Raw genomic sequence first — 21287 nt, 5'->3', positions numbered from 1 at the left:
AGCTTTGATTTGCAAGGCTGACAGTTAATACTGAACAAACAATAACTCAAACTTTGAATTATGAAAGAGCTGCAGCATCTGAAACCGACCACAATGAGCATTTGAAAGATAAACAGTACCACAGTGCTTCAGTTTCAGCTTCACAGTTTGTCATGTCTCTTTATGGATTGTGATTTTCTCTCTCAACTTACCATATACATATATATATTTTTTTTATTATTAATAGTATTTATTTTTATTTTTATCAATTACTAGAAATTCCAGGTGAAAAACGCTGTGATAAACAATCTTGAAATAGTTTTAGACCTGAACAAAAAAGGTGTAAAGGTGCATTTATTCCAACCAGAAAGAAACAGCCAGAATAAGTATTTACATTATTGGGCTCTAATATTTTTTTCTATACAATTGATTGCAACACCTTTAGATGGAATCAATCTTTTGTGGCTGAGGTAGTTCCATGAGGCATTTAATCATCTGATTCAACTATTATTCTGATTTTTTTGTGTAACATTATGTTCAGTGCAAATGCTACTAATGGCAAATTGAAAATAAATATTATTACAATTAGATAAAGTTTGATTGTGTTTATAATTTGCTGTAGATGAACTGTAAAATCAGCTCGGTTTCATTGGAAAAAAAAAAACAAAGCCTGTAGTTTCCCTGTACAGTACTGAACTGGCCATTTCTTACTGGTAATGGCTTTTGGTTTGCTTATAAATACTTGCAGTCTAAACACAAACATGACCTGCTGTGCTGAGCAGTGACAGCTGTAGCAGCCACTGCTCCCATCACAGCCCATCCAGAGACAGTTGTTTCCTTTAGTCCAGGTCCTGACTACTTCAAAACCAATTAGCTGGGACTCGGGTTCTGGTCATCCATCTGCCTTGATACTGTCATAAACATATAGCATAAACACACTGCACCAAGAAATGTGAGCCTGCCTTTAGTTATGTTCATCTTTGTAAACTAGACTCTCGGTATCACGCAGGGATCTCCAGCGCTGAAGTCCTTAAACGGGTTTAACGTGAAACCTTCCACCTCATTAATCACACACAGTGACATGTGTCTGGGACAGAAAAGTTGTGACGGGGACAAAAAGGATGTTCCTTAAATCTCTGGGGAGAATGTTCAAGTTTGACAGACGTGCTTTCCATCAGTTATATAAAATAACGTGCCACGAGGGCCTACCGTGCAGTCTGGTCCACGGATATGAATTAGAATATAGCCTTAATGATAACATTTACGTCCACTGTATATACAGTACAGTGGCTGGGGCTGTAGGGAATAGTAACAAAGTGTCATGGTGGAACATATTAACAGCTGATCATGTCCATATGTTAGCATAGTTAAGCACTGCACCGTAGACAAGGCCTCAAAAAACACCGAAAACTGAATTACTCATAAAATGACAAGAAAAAAATTAAGTGATACCTATCACTGGCCATTTATTGGTTTATTATTAAAGTTAAATAGTGCTCACAAAGTAGCTAAAAGGTGTATGTAACATTTTCTACATGAAAAATATCCAAAATAACAAAGCCTGCTGAAATTGTATTGAATGTTTTAACTATGTCCAGGTTTATTCAGTGTAATGGTCCGTTTCATTTGGTCACCTGCCAGTGATGTCACAGCCTCCTCACACGGAAACCCAATAAACATGTTCAACACATTTTATAATCATGCTTTCCTTGTGTGAGCAGCATCTGTTGATGTAGGCCGTGTTCATTTAACTCCATCCAATGACCAGTCTTAGATTGTTTCCGGATGGTGGCAGCAACAGAAAACCATCTATTCCAAACTGTGGATTTCAGTCTTGACAAACAAGTACTGAGGTGCATGATGGGGCTTCACTCAGATTACTGAGGTTTTCAAGTCCAGGCAGCATAAAGCTACAGCTGTTTGCAATTTTATTTATTTTATTTCCATGTCATTACACCCACCAAGGCCTTTATTTTATTTTATTTTATTTTATTTTATTCTTTTGTTTTCTTTTGTTTTGTTTTGCATATTTTCCTGTCTCTTTGAGTCCCCCATAATTTTGGGCAAACCATTGAGATTTTTGGAGTAACCGACAGCAACTATGGTCACAAATATCCAAAACGTACCCTTTATTATTATAAATATGCCTAAACAGTTCCAACAAAGTTAACCTGATTCGTCTCTAATTTACCATATACATCTGAAGTATTAGGATCCAGTGCTTCAAAAGGCATCAATGTCAGTATCACAGTAGCTGCTTTTCTTAAAATCCCTGTATTTCAAGGCTCTGTACACAGATCTCATTTCCTTTTTAAATGATTCGTGGACTGTTATCTTGAGAAAATCTGTATGCATTTGTAAAATTAGGATCACCAAGTAGAAGTGGTCAGAATCAGGGTTAGTTTTGCAAACTGGTATTTCAGTTACTTGTAAGTTTTGTTGTTTGCGCAAACAATAATGGAATGTAAAGTTAATATAATAAGTGTGAATGGTATGTTCTGGGAAGTATAGCTGAGATATCTTTGTAGTTGTGTAAGTAATCCAACAGTGCAAATTTATGGATTTAGTTCGATATTGACCTACCTTACTAGCTATTGTGTACAGTAACATACGGTCAGTGGCTAATTTATCATTAGATGAGTCAACTTATCTATCTTTGCTCTCTTTTAAATGGGGTTATGCATTTTAAAACATTTCCCTGTGGTCTACATAAACTGTAAATGCTCTGCTTGGGTCTGAATTCTTCATTCATTCAACTCCACAGGTCCATCTTCAACCCTATTTTTGAGTAATGACACCAGAAAGGTGGTTTTGAGCGCTGGCCCTTTAAATGCACATTAGCCACTTCATGCCCCACCCCCTCCAGGTTGTTGGCTGTGCTGCTCTGTCTCGTTGAGTCAACAACTGAACATTTTTGGTAATTGCTCTAAGTTTGGACATATTTTCAGTATGGACTACAACTGCTGCTGCTGACAAACAATTATGGCGAACTCGGAGAAGTGTTTGTCGGAAGTCCTGACCTTATTTTTGCCAAAATTTATTTCAAGATAGCTTTGCAGCACCTGGAGGGTTCAAATTCAAACTTTTTGAACTGTTAGGATCCCCAGATACACAAATAAATGTACCAAAGACTAAAATATGACCCCTTTAAGTAGGCATTTAACCTTATGTTACCTTATGTCACCTGTGGCTGTTCCATTAGAATAAAATAAAGCAAAACCAGTACCTGATCACATCAGATGGACTTCATAGACAGTGATGAAAATAACATCTCCCATGATCCCTCATTAGTGTGTGTCTCTCAATTTTCATTTGTACTATTTATTAGAATTTTCCCACAAACCCTCCATGCATCCAGTGACAGCTACCAGTACTGACTACATGTACAGTCATGGAAAAAATTATGAGACCAGTCTTGTTTCCTTTAATTTCTTGTTCATTTTAATGCCTGGTACAACTAAAGGTATATTTGTTTGGACAAATATAATGATAACAACAAAAATAGCTCATAGTAGTTTAATTTCAGAGTTGATATCTAGACATTTTCCATGTTTTCGTGATAATAACCAAAATCACTTCAGTTCTTACATCAATATCTATGGCATTGTTCTGACAAAAACAGTGCTTTCAGGCATTCCATGTTTTCTTTTCTGTCTGTTTTAGTCACATGATACACACAGAAGTTAGTACTTGATTGCATAACCATTGTTTTTGATGACTTTTGATGGTCTTTTTTTCCGTGAGTGTAGATGCAGTGATAGTTTCCATAATATGTCACATAAACTGAGAGAATATGAAGGTTTTCAGTAGAATACAATTCCTTTGACCATTTCATCATACTAAATCGTCTTCTTCGTTTTTAGTTATTTGCATCATAGGTCCTTTTTCCAGCCGCTCAAGAACGTAATGGAATCCCTGTTGTAAAGTATGAAAGAGGGCCACCATCCTCAGAAAGACCAATTACACCATCCTGCCTCACTGCTCACAGCCCGAGCTCTGTGAGACTCTGTAGCAACTCTCAGATTTATGAGTTTCATATACCCTTAAGAAAGTATATGGCCTTGTGGAACAAGGTCATGATAAAAGGGTGCTGATCAATATCTGAATGAAAAGCCATTTGGGAAGTTTTTAGGGCTTTTTTTCCCTCCTTTCTCCGTGGATGCAATATCTGCCGAGTATCGATTGTCAGGGGCCGGTAGTTAGTCAAAGGCTATCTCCTTTGACTAACCCCTTTGCAGCGTGTCAGCCCCCCTTCTTTCTCTTGATAGATTGGTATGCTTCCAGCCGCTGTAATTACACCATAGGACCAGCAGGTCATTTATTTTGCTACTTTCACCATTTGCCAAAAAACCGCCTTTATCTTTAGAATCCAGCACTTTCTGGTGCAACTAAAGCAGGAAAGTGGTACATAAAATACAGACGTCGCCGCTATAGAGAGCAGAAGAATAAGGATCATCCCTACTCATACATCTTCAGGTTGTATTCGTGCTATAGATTTACTTTATAACCCCATCCTTGACTGGGTTCAAGTTCAGCACAACCCATCAGAGGAGAAAACAGGGAAACTCCAGTGCAGAAGCTTTTATACTAACAACCAGCAGGAACAAAGCTAAGGAAAAATGTGGAATAAATAAATATAGAAGTATAAGGATGTCAGTGCCTTATTTTTTTTTTTCTTTTTTTCACTGATTAATCACATTTTCTTAAAAGTGACACTTGTAATAATAAATATTTAAATATAAAATCACAGACTTGGTGTCGAATCAACACATGAACTATATTTAAATGCAAATAAAGAGCATCTGTGTAAGAAATCAACACAAGAGCTTTCCTATCAAAAAACTGCTTGATCAAGAAAACAGCTAGTACTAACTGAGCTTCTGAGAAATGTACAGTACAGCAATTACTATTAATGTTATTGTTGTCACTACCTGAGTGACATAGGGTGGCTGCTACCGGAAGTAAAGTGAAAATCACTGTAAATATTTCAGATGAGCTGCAAAATATGTTCATTTTGACAGCATTAAAAAAATCAGTATATAAGATTAACATATAAAATGAATAATAAAATTAAGACCAAAAAAAAGGCCAAATATATACATGATTGAATCCGGATATCTTATATAAGACACATAATGAATAAAAGAGCTTTACTAATGAAAACTTAGCATTTACAAACTGCAATATTGCTGGGAAATGTAGTTTAATTAGCTGTGTTAGTACAGGTACGGTTGTACATCATACACAACAGGAAGTAAACACAACACAGTTTTATTTATGTATTTATTTATTTTATTTATTTGACACTTAAAATATTTTACAATAATGCTTAAAATTAAAAACATAAGTCAATGCCATATAAAATAGTAGTAGTAGTAAAACTATATACGTGATCAAACAACTATAATATACAGTACAAGCAGGTTATCTTTTGTTATTGTATCAAATGAAGACATAACTACAAAGCCATTATAATTACTCAGACTTATGTTTGTCTTCATCAGCTTCCCCTGGATTTACTGCACTTGTTATGGGACGCACACACACACACACACACACACACACACACTGCTATAAGTGCTGTAAAATGGCACAGTCGTATGATGGAGAGAGAGGAGGAGGTGCTCATGAATACCAGACAGCGTGGCTAGATGAGATTTGCCGAGCCTTGTAGTCCTGCACGACACTGAAACAGGGCACACGATCAACTTATATATATAAAAACAAACCCTTTAGCCAAAGAACTGCAGGTTAGTGTCGCTAAAATAGCTTCAAATTACGTGGTATTGCTTTGTAAAGGGGAAAAACCAAAACAAAAAATAAATAAAAGCCACAATCGCTTTTCTTTTATTAGGATTAGGAGTCAATATGTCATTTTAGCAAGCAAGGTTAGACATAACTCCATGTAAAAAATGTAAACTTTATGACAAGAGGGGAAGAGAGAGAAAAAAAAACCTTCTCTTGACTCCCAATCTCAGCTGACCTTGAGCTCCTCCGCTATGTTTTTCTTTCGGGCTGTGCTGAAACCGTGGCTATGTGTTGAGATTTGTCATACCATTCAAGATCAGCTCTGAAAGCTAGAGGTCAGAAGATTATTACAATGGGCCCGTAATGGTCAAATTATGCAACTCCGGTCCAGTGGATGCCCTCATTACCAAGCAGCCGTGGTGATAAATGGCCTTAAATGCATGTTGTCAAAATCACAGGAAAAATGTGACTCTTCATCAAAAATACAGATGGTACCACTTCAGATCTGCTGCGAAGTCTGTGTGTACTATTTATTATGTGGCTGCTGCTTTAATAATGTTTAAAAGGCGGATCGCCAAGTGAACAAACCATAAAACTGGAAGAATATTTTTTATTGAGTGGTGATTGTTCTTTTGTCACTGTTTCTGAAATAATAGCACAGTCAATATTTACAACCATATTAAACCCAGCAATTTTCCTTTTACCTCCTCTGAAATCTGATGTAATTAGTTTGCAATTGTCTGGCTTTTTGATGGTGAATTTACACCGTGAGTGTAATTGCCGCTAATTGGAAGCTGCTCACTAAGCCGATGGTAATTAGGGCTCGATTTGCATTATTTCATTTGGCTTGCGCTGCATTGTGGGGAGTCTGAAGCCTTTTCGCCTCCCGCCCATGGGACTACTTTGATCCCCACAAGCCGTTGATGTTAGAGAGATGCAATATTACTCCCTCTTTTCTCCCATGGCTTTCTGAAAGCTCTTGGATAAATTGGAGTTAATTGGGAGGAGTGGTAGGTGTTTATGTTGTCTTGTTAAAAGAGTGTGTGCGCTTCTGTGTGTAGGCAGCGGCTGAAGTGGAAGAAAAAAAAACAGAGGATTTCTTAGTTCTCATTCAAGTTTATGATCTTTCAATTCCTTTACATTAAACAGGTTTCAACGATTTGTCACTATAGATCCTCTACGGTATTACTTATCACTTATTGCACAGATTTAAATTTATATTAAAAATAGACAAATTAAATGAGTTGGCGCTAGGATTAATAATGAGGACGGGGGGAAAAAAATTACATTTGGAGTGTCATTTCAGAGGAGAAGATGGAATTGTTGCGGGGCGTCTGACCCTAGCATTACCTCGGTTAAATCTTGTAAACAACATTAGCTGAGGTGAATTAACATACACATATGTAGATGGTCTCCTGTGCACTTCATCCCAGTGAGAAGGATAAGCCTCTATAATGCACATGTAGAAAATCACTTCAGCAGGACTTAATCATGCCAAACGATTTTTAGAGGGGAAGGTATTTGGTCCTGTTTCATTTTAATTTGAGTCTGGAGATACCACAGAAGCAATCGCTGCCACTGTTTGACAAAGAGCCAGCGCTCAACCAATCCTCCACATGACAAATCCTCAATCTACTCCTGCTCTGCCGTTTCTTCTAAACACATGGTTTATGCAAATCAAAGGAAAATGATCTTGGGGATAGGAGCAATGTTTGAGCAATTTGAGGGTTGCCAATAGGGACTGGTATTAATATAAAATAAGCAAGGAGAGAAATGTCTTCTGCATATGCAGCTCTCATTGACTGTACCCAAATTAATTTAGGAGAAAGGTTATGAATGACTGTGCCAAAGTGCAGCCGCTTGAAGTGATATATGAAAGCATATTCACTCTGCATGTCCTGTTTGCCTGCTCGCTGTGATAAAGGTCATGTTATATAATTTACATAATATCAAATATTTGGAAGATAAACCAGTGCCAAATAGTAATGTTTTCTGCACTTCTTCATATTCAGCCATGTTCTTATCAGTAATACTATGAAAAAAAACCAAAAATATAATATCAGTTTATACAGTAACTTACATTTAAAAGCAAAAAGAAACTTTAAAAACTGCTCATTGTTTGGAAACTGTGAATGAAATGCAATGAAAATGCTTCTGACTGTGGATGCTGATTGGATGTTGTTGCTCTGTTGTTGTGTATTATATGAAACACAATCAATAAAAGAGCTTTACTAATGACAACTTAGCAGCACAAAACTGACGAATATTTAAAATGAATAATAAAAATAAGACAAGAAAATAAAATGCCAAATATGTACATGATTAAATCAGGATTACTTATATACGACACATAATTAATAAAAGAGCTTTACTAATGAAAACTTAGCAGCACAAAACTGCAATATTGCTGGGAAATGTAGTTTAATTAGCTGTGTTAGTACAGGTACAGTCAAACATCCTCCACAACAGGAAGTAAACACAACACAGCTTTATTTATGTATTTATTTATTTGATATATTTGACACTTAAAATATTTTACAATAATGCCAAAAATTAAAAACATTAGTCAAAGCCATATAAAATAGTAGTAATAGTAAAACTGTATACATGATAAAACCACTATAATATACAGTAAAAGCAGGTTATTTTTTGTTATTGTACCAAATAAATACATAACTACAAAGCCATTGTAATTTCTCAGACGTGTGTTTGTATAATTGTCTTCATCACCTTCCCCAGGATTTACTGCACTTGTTATGGGATGTATACATAATAAAGGTCATGTTATATAATTTACATAATATCAAATATTTGGAAGATAAACCAGTGCCAAATAGTAATGTTTTCTGCTTTTCTTCATATTTACCCATGTTCTTATCAGTAATACTATGAAAAAATAATTACCTGAAGGAGAATAGTTTTTGTTTCACACTAGTATCAGTTTATAACTTACAATTGAAAGCAAAAAGAAATTTTTAAAACTGCTCATTGTTTGGACACCGAATGAAAATGCTTCAGAGTGTGGACACTGATTGGATGTTGATGTTTTCATCTGTTCTCATCAGAATATGAACAGTCAAACTTTATACAACAACTGCGCCATTAAACTCTCTGGAACTGAAGAGACAATCTATTAAAAACAGGATGTTTGGTCATGGTGAACTACACAGAATCCCAATAATATATGATGATTAATAGAGGTGACGGGAGTAGTTCAGGTTTGTTGATTCTGGGGGTTTTTAATGCTAGATTAGTATTATATTTAGGATAAGATTAAACCTTAATACTCCCCTAGGGAAATTGGGTGTGCAGCTAATGAAAAACATCACAAAGACTCAGATTAAATATGAATTGTATAAAGAAGAAAAACAACTGTTAAAGCATTCAGGGCTGGTTTACACTAACAAGGCTCAATGAATTCTAAGAAACCTGAGTTTAACAAAACCAGGCTTAAAACGAGTGGATCCACAATTTACAAACCGACTTAAAAAACATGGAGACATTTGCTTAACACCTTAAAAGTAAGTTCATTTGCATTTTCTCTGGACCCCATAAGTACAAAAGAGGGAGAACCTTGTTAGCTTCCATCTGCTCTTTATTTAAAACAACACTCCATTGTTTTCCAGCTAACTAAAAAGTTAGCCAGTGACCCAGGAACAATTCTACTCTGTGAGAAACTTGTTTGGCACATTAATGCAGCAATAAGCTATTCTCTATGGAGAAGTAATCATGTTGTTTTAAAACAAATCTTAAGAAATCTGTAATCAATAATGAAATAATGTTAAATTAATGTAACTATGTTTTTGTTTTGTTTTTTCTCTGTGCTTTGTATAAATTGTAATACTTTAATATTGCGAATGGACCTCAACAAGAATCGCCTCTACTTTGGTAGACACTAATGAGGATCTTTAAATAAAGAATGAAGATAAGCATTAAAAAAGGGATATAAATATATATATATATATATTGGCAGCAGTTTGTGTGTTTTAGCCTTGTTTAACATTTGATCTTCCTGCTTAGCTCGGTAAAAATTTCATTCCAGAAATCTGTGTCTTGTGGGAAATTAAGCATCATCGTAAATCTAAAGTATTTAGTTTCTCCCTCAACTTTCTGAGGAACTTGGTAATTTGGCTCAATATATGTCCAAAAGTTTTAAAAGTTGAAACCACATCAGTTTGTCATTAATGTATGTTGCACCAGACTTTAAACTATGATTCAATGTTATGCAGCCTATGGTATGAAATCTTCAAGTTTAAATTGGCTTTAGTGAAATTAATAAATGAATAGTTAGACAAGAATCCTTATCATCGCTGCGCTGAGAGCTGTTTTCAAACACATTTACGGTCCTATCATCAGCTAGTGTAGTTCACGTGGACCTCCACTTTTCTAAACACTGTTCTACCCAAATAAACGATTCATTAATCCTGAACCCGGTCTCAGACTGAGCACTTTCTTCGGGGGAATTGTTTGTTATTATGTCACCTAGCGAAGCAAGAGTCTGCCTTTTTCTATTTTGATGTAACTTGAGAATTTAGTTGCGCAATTGAAGCTATAAAAAGCCCACCAGCACAATATCCTGTTGCAGCGTGTTGATGGGTTGTGTTGAGTTTATTAAATTGCCAGCGTAACCGTTTTGTTAACTGATTAAGGAGAAGCAGCATCAGGGCCACATAAAAGGGGAAACTTGAGCTCTCCCATTCAACCTCTGTGTTGGTAAACTTCTTAAATTTACTACTGCAGAGTCCTGAAGAGCATCCAGTAGAGTGTGTGTGTGTGTGTTTTTTAAAAGGAAAAAAAGGTAATTACTATTTACTACCTCACATAAAATTCTTCCGGACCCTGTTTCATCTGTAGCCAATGTGGTCTACATTAGAGTTAGTGTGTTTTTGAGAGATTCTCCATAACACACACACTAAACACACACAGAGCTTGCACATAAGTACCGCAGGATACAGTGTATATGGAAGATTTTCTCTGATTTTACGGCACACACACTCACACACACACACTGCTGGATTTCCTCTGTCTGTCTCTCCCCCACTTTCATCATCAGACAACAGTCATTTCAGGCCCTTCCAGACACCTTTTATGACCGAACTAATTACTAATTACACAAGTGGTTGGCGTGAGCCACAGCACAACGCCAGCCCTTTGTTATTTTAATTGTTGTTATTTTGAAGAATGGTGCTTCAGTAAATTCTGCCAAGGATGCCCTAGGAGGATGGATGAGCACTGAATAATTTATCATCTTTGTGGAAACACGCTCAGTGTGTGGTATGAAGGGGGGGGGGGGGGGGGGTCGCATCAGACCCGTACATCTCCATTCTTGTTACGGAGGCGCTCTCGTCGTGGATTGATGACGAGGTATCTCTCATCGTACATCCACCTCTTGGAGCACCCCATCATTAGAGCTCCCATTGTCGCATGTTCATGGTGAGTTGGATGACTATGACTGGCAGAGGTATCCCCCCCCCCACCCCCACCCTCTCGCTGTGACTAATTACTCCAGCCAATGGCTTCCCTCCTGATGGATTAATGTGCATTGTGTGTGTCGGACACAGCCCCCTCCCCTCCATGAGATGAGAGACGAGTGTGTCCTGATTCGGAGCGGTGCGCTGTGCACAACCTTGATAATTATTTTCATAGATGAATACCATCGCAGGCAGGATGATGAAGTGGCCATTTGCGTTCAGAGACTATCACATGCAAACATGGAGCAGGGTCTTTGTCGCTGGTGAGAAATCAGGTCCTGCACAGACCTCTGTCCCCTGAGTCTGTCCAACTTTCATTCTGTTCACACACACTCTTCCAGTCCACTACTCTGAATATGCAGGGTTCATTGTTTCGCATTTTTTTTCCCCGTTCATATTTGAATACATTCTCTTTCCACAAAAAATGAGCACATTCTGTGATCTGTAAATGAGGATGAAACCACTAAAACAGTAACAAGCTGTTTTTTCCCCCCACTGTGTCAAATTTAACTCAGTTCTACACAGTGTATTCGTTTAGCATCTTTTAGCATCAACATCTCATGATATGCCATGTCAATTAACAAAGGAACTCAAACTCTTCCCAAACCATTTTTTCCCCAGTTCTCATTCTCCAGAGAACTCTAATATTTACTGCAGCTGAAGAGTTTGTGGATACACTGAGTTTGTTGTTAGTGAGTGACACATGTTCTGCATGCACAGAAAACCACCAATCACATTGGTGGTTTGCTGCGCTTCATCATCCTTGATCAAATCACAACCTGAAAATGAGCGGGGAACAGGAGTAAAATCCTGATAAGGAAGATTTGGTTGCAGAAAGAAAAGCAACATCGGATGTATGGAAATATTCTGGCAACATAAAGGACCATGTTGAGATGCAAAAAGAGATAGTTTTCCCACATTGGCCTCATGGTAAAAACATTGTGTATAAAATGACCCAGTTTCTCTCCAAAATCTCCTTTGAAGAATATTCACAGAGCTAACCTTTGTGCTCGGTGCGTTGAAATGTACATAGACTTAATATTTATTACAATTCAGGAGAGGACCATTGACACTGAAAAATACAAAGTTATCACTCAGATTTTTATATGCACTTACATTTTTTTTTTTTCCAAATATTGTGTAGCTTTAGTTAATGTGACAAACTCACTGGAAAACAGGGGTTGATAGAAATCATCATGGAGACAGTAGTTGCTTTTCCATTGGACCGCTGTGCAAAACTTTACCGATATTTACTAAATGTAGAAAAAACAGAAGTGTGTAAAGTCGGTTTTTCCATTAAATCACAAATGCAATAATGTGTTTATTATTATTGAGAGATGACACAAGAAGTCATGCCATAAACATGACGACGAATGTAAATATCATGTTGATTTACAGATATGTTCATTATTATTTTGTGTTACCCCTCTATCCTATACTAAATTAAAAAATGATTCCGTTTCCTGGTGTGTCCATATATACCGCACCATGTTCCTTTTAAAACTCTTCTTTTTTGCTTGTAACGTCCATCAACATCCTTTTTTTTTTTATTCATGTGACTCTAGTTGCGGAAAAAGGTCTTTCCGTTGCAGTTTTGCATGATACACCATTTGCACTACGCCCGAAAAACCACCTCTTGCCAGCGCAAAAACTTTTAATCAAAAAACTAGAGTTTTGGCGAAATTGTCGTTTTCCCATTAGGTAAATTTTTATGCACAAGTTATATTCACTCAATTTTAGGGTCAGTGGAAAAGCAACTAGTGGTGGGTACAAGGTCGCCCATCTTAATCTTTTCCTAGTGGTATATCGTGCATAAAACAGGGAACAATATCTTTACTACTGCTGTTGTTTCTGGCTGTAAAAAAACGAAGTATCCTGCTTGTGCAAATGTCTAAAACTTTAAAGTGCAGCTTTGCAACAGAAACATGGTGAATATTAGTAGGTACATGTGGGTGTTGTGATACCATTATCTACTACTGCAAAGTCATTTTCCCAGGAATGAATGCAGACTGTACCCATTTTACTAATGACAGACTCCAGATGCTGGCTGTTTTCAGACCAAAGTGATAATCCAGTACTTAAGACCACTGTGGGTGCATCTGCAGACTTCAGCCCCTCTGTGTTACTTAGAATCCAGCCTTTTGAGACCCTTTTTGTCCCCCTCCCAGATATAATAATAATCAAATAATCAATGGTTTTCATTAGCCGGGGGGCATGTTCGGTTTTAAAGGACCCGCTTGGAAATCGTATTTACTTTCTTGCGTAAAGCTTCTCTCCCCTTTAAAGGCCCCTGTGTGATCATTGGTGTTGGACTGAAGATTTGTGAGGAGCCCCAGGCCAGAGCAGCGTTCAAGAGTAGATCACATAAAGTATTCTGGAGTTCTCCCGTCAGAGCCTGTGCCACTGAAACCATAAACTGTGTCTTCCTACACCTTTATAGTATACACTTCAGCCACCTCGGAATAACCGGGTCATTTTTTATTGTTATTTCAGGATGGTTTTTACATTCATTTTAACTCTGGGATGTTTTTTTCCTCTCAAAACATGCTACATAAATGACTTTTTCAACATTTTGCAATCTGTTGTGCAGTTAGCAGTCTGTAGTTAACATATACCTACATTTTTAGTTTGAGTGTGGATGACACTAGAATAGAAAAGGCTAGAGTAACTTTATTAGGTATGTTCTCAGTTCAGATACAAAACATGCTAATAACCTACTTTGACTGTGAAAACAATCAAAATTACATTTATTAAAAAAACAAAAAAAAAAAAAAAAACAAAACGTATGACTTGGTATGTGTATCTATATATTTACCCTCCCCTGTTCATACATAGAACCATAAATATTAAACTTCATGCTCACATATAAACTTTCCTGTCATTTAATGCACATGCCAGAAAACACTCTTAAATAAATATATGCATGTATGATGCATTAGTCAGTAAAATGTTTTTAGGCTTCAGAGCAGAGTTTTCATAGTATCATCAGCACCACCGCGGTGAATTGTAGCTTGTGGTGAAAGCCTTTTTTTAATTTTCTGAAATAGCTAACATTAAATATTAGCAAAACGATTGTTTGTCTTCAGTTAAAAGTCAGGAATTCCTACTCATTGACTCCTTAAGTGCATGTTTATTCTTCTTCCCCACATGAATTTTTAATAATCCATGTACTGCATCAAAAAAAAAGTCTGTTTTCATGATGTGTAACAGACAAATGAACAGTTTGTTGTGAACTTAAAGTTCTTTAAAAAAAAAAAAAAAAAAAAAAAAAAACCTTTGAAACTACAAAGATTTAAAATTCCTAATGTGCCAAAAAAATTTATCTTTTTATACCACGTTATGCCCTCGAGCTGTGGGTAATGAATATTTTAGATTATATTTTAATTAAATCACTTTCAGAATAGAAGTAATATTTCATTACAGACAGGTACACAGTTTATATGCACATAATGCTGTATAGCTCATTAAAAGTTAACACTTTCTTTTCTTTGAAAGCAGAATGATTTAGTGACCTGGTCTGGTAAAGGGAAATGTAAATTGCTAAGAAAAATGGAGACTATAGACATTGATTAATATTGGTAATGCTATCCACCCCCTCCTCTGTGTTTGTAATGGTCCTCTCCTTATCCCACTAGCCATGACTCCTGACAAGAGGTATCCTGCTGGGCTTGAAATGAGCCCAGAATGGCAGCACGTGCCACAGAAGTGTGTGGAAAATGATCACGCTGTCATTTGCCCATTCCTCTGTGTACTCAATGCTCACTTCTCCTTTTGAAATAAGTGGGGGAAAAAGAAAAAAAATGGGGTAAAACCTTAGCCTCCAACAGGGAGATACTGTCATTGTCAAGGACACAGATACAATGATTTGGGGTCTTACCTTATGTTTAAGTGAATGTTTTTAAAGACTGATTCGAAGGCTTTGGGGAAAAAAAAAAAAAAAACACACCAAACACAAAGCTGGCTTTATGTCTGCTCACTCGGACCTAGCGCTAATGCCGGGCTGCTATACCATGCTGACTGGTAATTGCTAACACATGTGCTACCTCTGTCTCGTTGCAGCCGGCCGAGGGAGTTCTGGCGCCTGGACTACTGGGAGGACGATTTAAGGCGCAGACGTCGCTTCATCAGGAACCCCTTCGGATCCACGCACTCTGAGGCTACGCTCAAAGCCGCGGCCGAACACGGTCAGTTCCCATACACCACCACTTCTCCTGCATACCTGCTGCCTGTTGTTCACACTGCCTTTTTTCTCTTTTTTTTTTTTTTTTTCTTTTACTCACTTAGTGGTAGCACCAAGTACAAGGCAATAAAAATTAGTCCTCCCGTTGCAGTAAAAGATTTATTGTACCACAAGACACAGTAAAGTAGCACCCTTATTTGAATTTCACACAGGTAATTTCCTCCTCTACCTCCCGTTATGCAAAGTATCAGAAAAGTAGTTTTGAACCAAGTCCTATTTAATTAAAGTTTATTCCTTTTTTCTTTTTTTTCTTTTTTTTTTACTGCATTACAGTGGCTGAAATCAGAGGTAAGCAATTTTCATGCTCTCACTGCATTTATAGCATTATTTTCAGTTAAGGACTCACTTTTTTGATACTATAATTTGCAATAAAACGCATACTCTTTACTGTCACATTTGTATGTATTTTGAGGTGGAAAATGAAGACTTAATGTCTCGCATTAATCCATGGTAATAAATTGAATTTGTCCCTCAGGTTGCCATTATGACTCTTAACCACAAATCCAGTTCACTGTATGTTCAGTCTAAAGAGTCTATGCTGTAATTTGGACTGCTTAAAGATGAGGGTAAAATTAAATGTGGTTTGGAAAAAACTCCAATAATCTACTGCAATTACCCACAATACACAGTTGTCATTAAAGCAGCAACATTGATTTGTTTCCTCTTTAGTGGAGGAATGGATCCAATCAATGGTTCTCTTTCTCTATTGTTTCTACACACGTCTCTATACAGACAGGTGCAGATTTTCAATAAACCTTGACTGAGAACAACTTAACATTCCCAGCAGTCACTTAGAACCACAATGTCTAAATGACACATGTCCCTGCATTAGCACTAGGAGTCGCATTTCTCCTCTCGACTGCATGTAATCCCTCATCTTTGCAAATTTCCCGCACACACCAGGGTTTGCCATTACGCTAGGCCCACATTTAACAGCTCGATCAGTTACCCCCCTCCTCAATAAATGGCGCATTTCTGAACCCAAAAACATCCTCGGTGTGTCACCTGCGTTCCCAGAGAGAAATGGCAGGTGTGACGGGAGTCAATAAGAAAGTGATCCAAAAGCAATAAGCGTATGGGATCCGAGGATCCTGGGAGACTTCTGATCCACAATAATGGCAGCTGGAGACCGAGTCCAGCTGGTCTCCGAAGCAAACGTCTGAATTTGACTTAGTTTCCATCTTAATTCCTCTCTGCCTTGTCGTTTTCCCTTCAGCTAGTTCATGACAGAGAACAGACATATCACTTATGCTCTGTCATGGACTTTTGTTAACTGCAGAAATGTGTCGAAAATGAGTTTGGTTTTCGGGTATTTGGTCTGCTATTCAATTTTATTCAGCTTACGTGTTGCATATATTCATCACTTAGGGGGGGAAAAAAACACAAATTCCTGCAAACAACATTTGGTTCAAAGTCAAGTCTGGGTAAAAATAGCCAGCAGCCAGTTGTGGCAAGGGTACGCTACCTCCAGAGAGAATACTGCCTGGCTCAAGTATGGGAATATATCATTAAAATAACTCTTTGACATTGAAGCCTGACGGCATTCATTTTCTGATGTAACCTTTCGTCTTGTTTTAGTCGACCCTACATTTGTTGCGGAAGTGGAGCTCAAGATGAGAATGCAGGGCTGAGTTTTCAAACGGAGCACAAAGGTCATATCTGGCTGTAATTATATTCATCAGATGCAGATGAGAAAATGCATTCTTACTCCCTAAGAAAATATTTAGTATGAAATCATTGTAATTTTCTAGCTACTTGTGGCAGCAGTTTGGAAATCTCACGTACGACATAAAATTAAAGACGCAAAAAAATGTCGTGTTACTTTTTTTTTTTTTTTTTTTGGGAATGTATTAGTTTAATCTTTTTCATGATATGTGGAGAAAATAGCAGTGTTTATGTGAAGAATCTGGACAACTGTTATCATTCAGACTGTGCCAAGACGATTTCCACAGGAGAATACGTGGGTGCCAGTCGGTTTGAGTAGGCTGCTATGTATTTGCGGCTGGAAAGAACCATCTTTTCTAGGGATTGATTTGGTCTGGTCCAGAGCCCGTGGACCTAGAGGTGGCAGAGTAAATACCTGAAGACTAATGTCTCTGTTCTGGTAATCAATACTCGCCTCATGACTGCACTCCTGGCTACGCTCCTGTTAAAAACAAATTTGTTAATTTTGACAATTTAATTGCTGCAACCGTGCATGCCTTGAGTTGTGTAAGCAGGTATTTGAAGCTCTCAGTTGGGGGAAACAGGGTCTTGGAAAAAGTAGGACCTGTTGGGATTTTCTGCACGTTTGTGATGAGTGATGAAGCTGAAGTGAACTTGCAGATTTTTTTGTTAATGTTGCATAGCTTTCTTTTTACACTTCATCGTAATTAAAAAAAAAAAAAAAGCTTTATTTTAAATGTCAACTTAAATTTTAGAGTCAGGATTAATTCACTTTGAAATTTTATTGTTATTTTTATGTATTTATCTATTTATTTATTTATTTAACTGTTGCAAATGCTGTTAGAGGTAAAAGAAAACATCAGTCGTCTCTGTATTATGTTTTGGGATTTTATTAATTGTTTACATGCCAAGATTTATGACAGACAGTAGTTGATTTTGTGTTGTGTTCCACATAGCAGCTGTATGACTGAAGTCTTATTGAGTCTTTTAGAGACTTTCTGCACATGGGGTGTTTTTTTTAAAATATTATGACTGTTGAAAATATTGATTAAAAAAAAAAGACTCTTTATTGTAATGTATCCAAACTCCTGTATCATATGCATCATAGTAATATATTCTTATAATACACACCCCTAACTGTAACCAGTATTAATTTATGCAATAACATTTGCTAATAGCAGTTAAGCAAATATTGTATTATCATTATTATTATTATTATTATTATTATTATTATTTTTACATTTGTAACTCTTTTCAATTCCATGTTCCATGCTTTCACTTTTAAAACTGTTCAACTGCATCCCGTAAAAGTTGAACACTTTTTGTCTTACTTTGTATTTTCCACATTATCTCCCAGCCTCACACACACACATATACACACACACACACACACACTGAAACCACTCATTGACACATCCACATACAACACCACCAAAGCCCCAAGATTGTCAAATTAAAAGAGGAAAAAAATAAACAGTATCTACTTAAAGAACAGAGAGTGAGAAGTCGGCACGTAGCCTGTCACTTATACGCACATTTCTTTTATGTATGCCTGGTAATTACTGACATAAATCTAGTTAAAAAAGCGTTTCTTGCTTTTCTAATAGACTGAGCCAAACAATCTGCTGACTGGTCGTTATTTTTGTTGCAGTTACTTCAGTGTATATTATACAGAAGAGCTATTAATAACCCGTGTTTGGGGGTAACAGAAGGAGCCCAGTCACGAGGTGTAGTTGCATCAGACTGTGTGTAGGTCAGGCTAGACTCTGTATGTTTGTCCCGGCAGCGTATTGGGGTGAGAATAGCTAAACATGTTTACAGTAAAACACTTGGATGTGAAAAGAACAAGGCTGTTTTTGAGCTCATCTGATAAGTCCCCTGTCCACTTGCTTGGTGTGAACACAATGGCATGTGGTACGTATTAGGGGAGCTGGTAGTAATTTCAGTGCTGCTAACTAAAGAATCCTCCAGGGAGGCTTAATTACAGGAAGACCATTCTAAATATCAGTGAGCTGCATATTTTCCATGACAAGAGATTTTTTAGCCCCACTCTTCTAGCACTTTCAAAGTGTACAGCCACATGACGCAGCTATGCATTTTTAGGAAGTACAAATGATCTTCCCTCAGGTGACACTGACAACAAATCACTAGTTTTGTCTCCAGCAACTCACTGGATTAAAGCTGCTGCGGTCCTCGTTGGATGGGAAAACACACTCGTTCACAGAAGCAGTGAAAGATCTCACTATATGGCCGCCTTTGTTTATAAAGAGAAAAGAGTTGCCAGTCTTTTGTGCTTGTGGATCTTTACCATGCACCACTGGGGAATGTAGGGCTCTGTAAATGTTTGCAGATTACCATTTTTCTTAAATAATCCATTTAGAACCTCAAATCATGTTCAGTTGAAATCAACATGGACAGTGTGCAACCCTCATTTTTGTTTGACTAATCTTTTCTGTGTGAACTAAAGTTTGTTTAATTGTATATTTCAAAAATGATGCATATATTCTTAGGACTGAGTCAGTGTTTTGTGTGGTATTCAGTTTGCTGTTCTTTTGTGGGGTTCTACAAACATGACAATTCAGTGTGACTGGGAATAGATGCGTGCTTTGCAGTTTGCAGAAAAATCCAATAAAATAAAGAAATGCCGAAAGTAAGTTAGCCTAAAATTGCTTAATAGTTTGTTTTATGTTGCATTATTTTAGTTCTAAAAATACAGTGTTGTTTGTTGATTATATAAGGTTGTCAGGGACTCGACTAACTGGAAGATAGTGTTTTATTCACACTAGTAGAACCAATCGCTCTAATTCAGGACTGAAGGGGAAAAGCCGAGTTTAGACCACAGCTCTGTAAAGTTGTTCGATAATAATAACCTTTACTTTGTCATAACTACTCTTCTTTACAATTGTTGCTCATAGTTTCAGAAAAAAAAAATCTCCAACATGTGATTATTGAAACTTTGAGTGCTGTCCAATGTTGCACAAACTTTTAATGAATTTCTATTTAACTCCACGTGACCCACATTGAATCTGATCCTGATGATTCTAATGAGTTACCCGATAATTGAACAGCCCCCCTTTTCCCCATGCAGCGTCCGAGGAGGATCTCCTCAAAGGCAAGCAGTCCATCAGGAGTCAGGCTCTGGGAAATCAAAACTCGGAGAGCGAGACTTCACTGGACGGAGACGATGACACTCTGTCATCCTTAGAGGAGAAGGACCTGGAAAACGTAACAGGTAAAAAAAACAAAAAAAAACACCAAAAGCAGCTCATCTTTTTTCCTTCACATACTGTCCCTCAGCTGGTTCCACCCCTCCCTAACTTGCAGCTCTGTTTGCCCTGCACTCACTCCAAATAAATGGATCCTTATTTTCATCTAGATTCTTAGGATATATTTTTACTGTCTATACATCCATATCTTCAGACCCAGGCGTGTTACACTTATTGTAGTTCAGGGGCCACATACAGCCCAGTGTGACCTCAAGTGGGTCGGACTAGGAAAGTAATAGAAAAGTAGCCTATAAATATTGACAATTCCACATTTTTCTCTTTGTTTTAGTGCAAAAAAAGTAAAAATTAAATTATGAAAACGTTAAAATGTCTACATTTACAAACATTCCTTTTGCAAAAAAAAAAAAGACTAACCTAAACAGCCTGAAATTACTTCGAAAAATACATGCAATTTTAACAATATTATGCCTGGATTTATTTAGAAATGTGCATTACAGATGACAGTGGATCTACAAAGGCACACAACATTTAGCAACAGGCAGAATGTTATTAAAATTTTGCAGTTTGAAATTTGGAGTTGTCATTATTTCCAGGTTATTCTGTGGTTATTTTTACTGGTCAAAACCACTTGTGATCAAATCGGGCTAAAATGAGTTTGACACCATCGACTGTTAATGTTTTCAGTGTAAATTTTGCACTTTGAAAATTCATCCCACTGGCCGGATTGGAATCTGTGGTGGGCCGTTTTTGGCCCACGGGCCGTATGTTTGACAACCCCTGCTCTGGACTCCTTGTTTTACTGTAACACTGCTGTTTTTCTGTGGTATTCCATGTATTGTAGGATTCACCCCTTAAACATGACCGATGAAAATGAAAAAGTAAAAAACCCCATCTTCCTCCACCTCTGTCCAACTCTTTCACTATGGCACCACTATCCCTGCACACAGCTGCTCCAAA

At 37.2% G+C, this 21287-nt stretch overlaps 1 protein-coding gene across 9 annotated transcripts in view; it reads left to right on the top strand.

The window, feature by feature from the left end:
• The window catches only part of lrba (LPS-responsive vesicle trafficking, beach and anchor containing), a 300517-nt gene that overhangs the window by 164497 nt on the left and 114733 nt on the right, over positions 1-21287 (top strand). For 5 of the 9 annotated variants that reach the window (XM_030140902.1, XM_030140903.1, XM_030140905.1 and 2 more), the window contains exons 37-39: positions 15258-15382; positions 15712-15726; positions 20192-20335. In XM_030140902.1, coding sequence (XP_029996762.1) covers positions 15258-15382; positions 15712-15726; positions 20192-20335 — 284 coding nt within the window. The remainder of the gene's footprint in view (positions 1-15257; positions 15383-15711; positions 15727-20191; positions 20336-21287) is intronic. The other 4 variants (XM_030140920.1, XM_030140913.1, XM_030140930.1 and 1 more) reach the window with 1 other exon arrangement.

This window comes from Sphaeramia orbicularis, chromosome 1 (genome assembly GCF_902148855.1).
Source record: "Sphaeramia orbicularis chromosome 1, fSphaOr1.1, whole genome shotgun sequence".
NCBI classification, from domain to species: domain Eukaryota; kingdom Metazoa; phylum Chordata; class Actinopteri; order Kurtiformes; family Apogonidae; genus Sphaeramia; species Sphaeramia orbicularis.
This window is presented reverse-complemented; position numbering and strand designations above follow the sequence as displayed.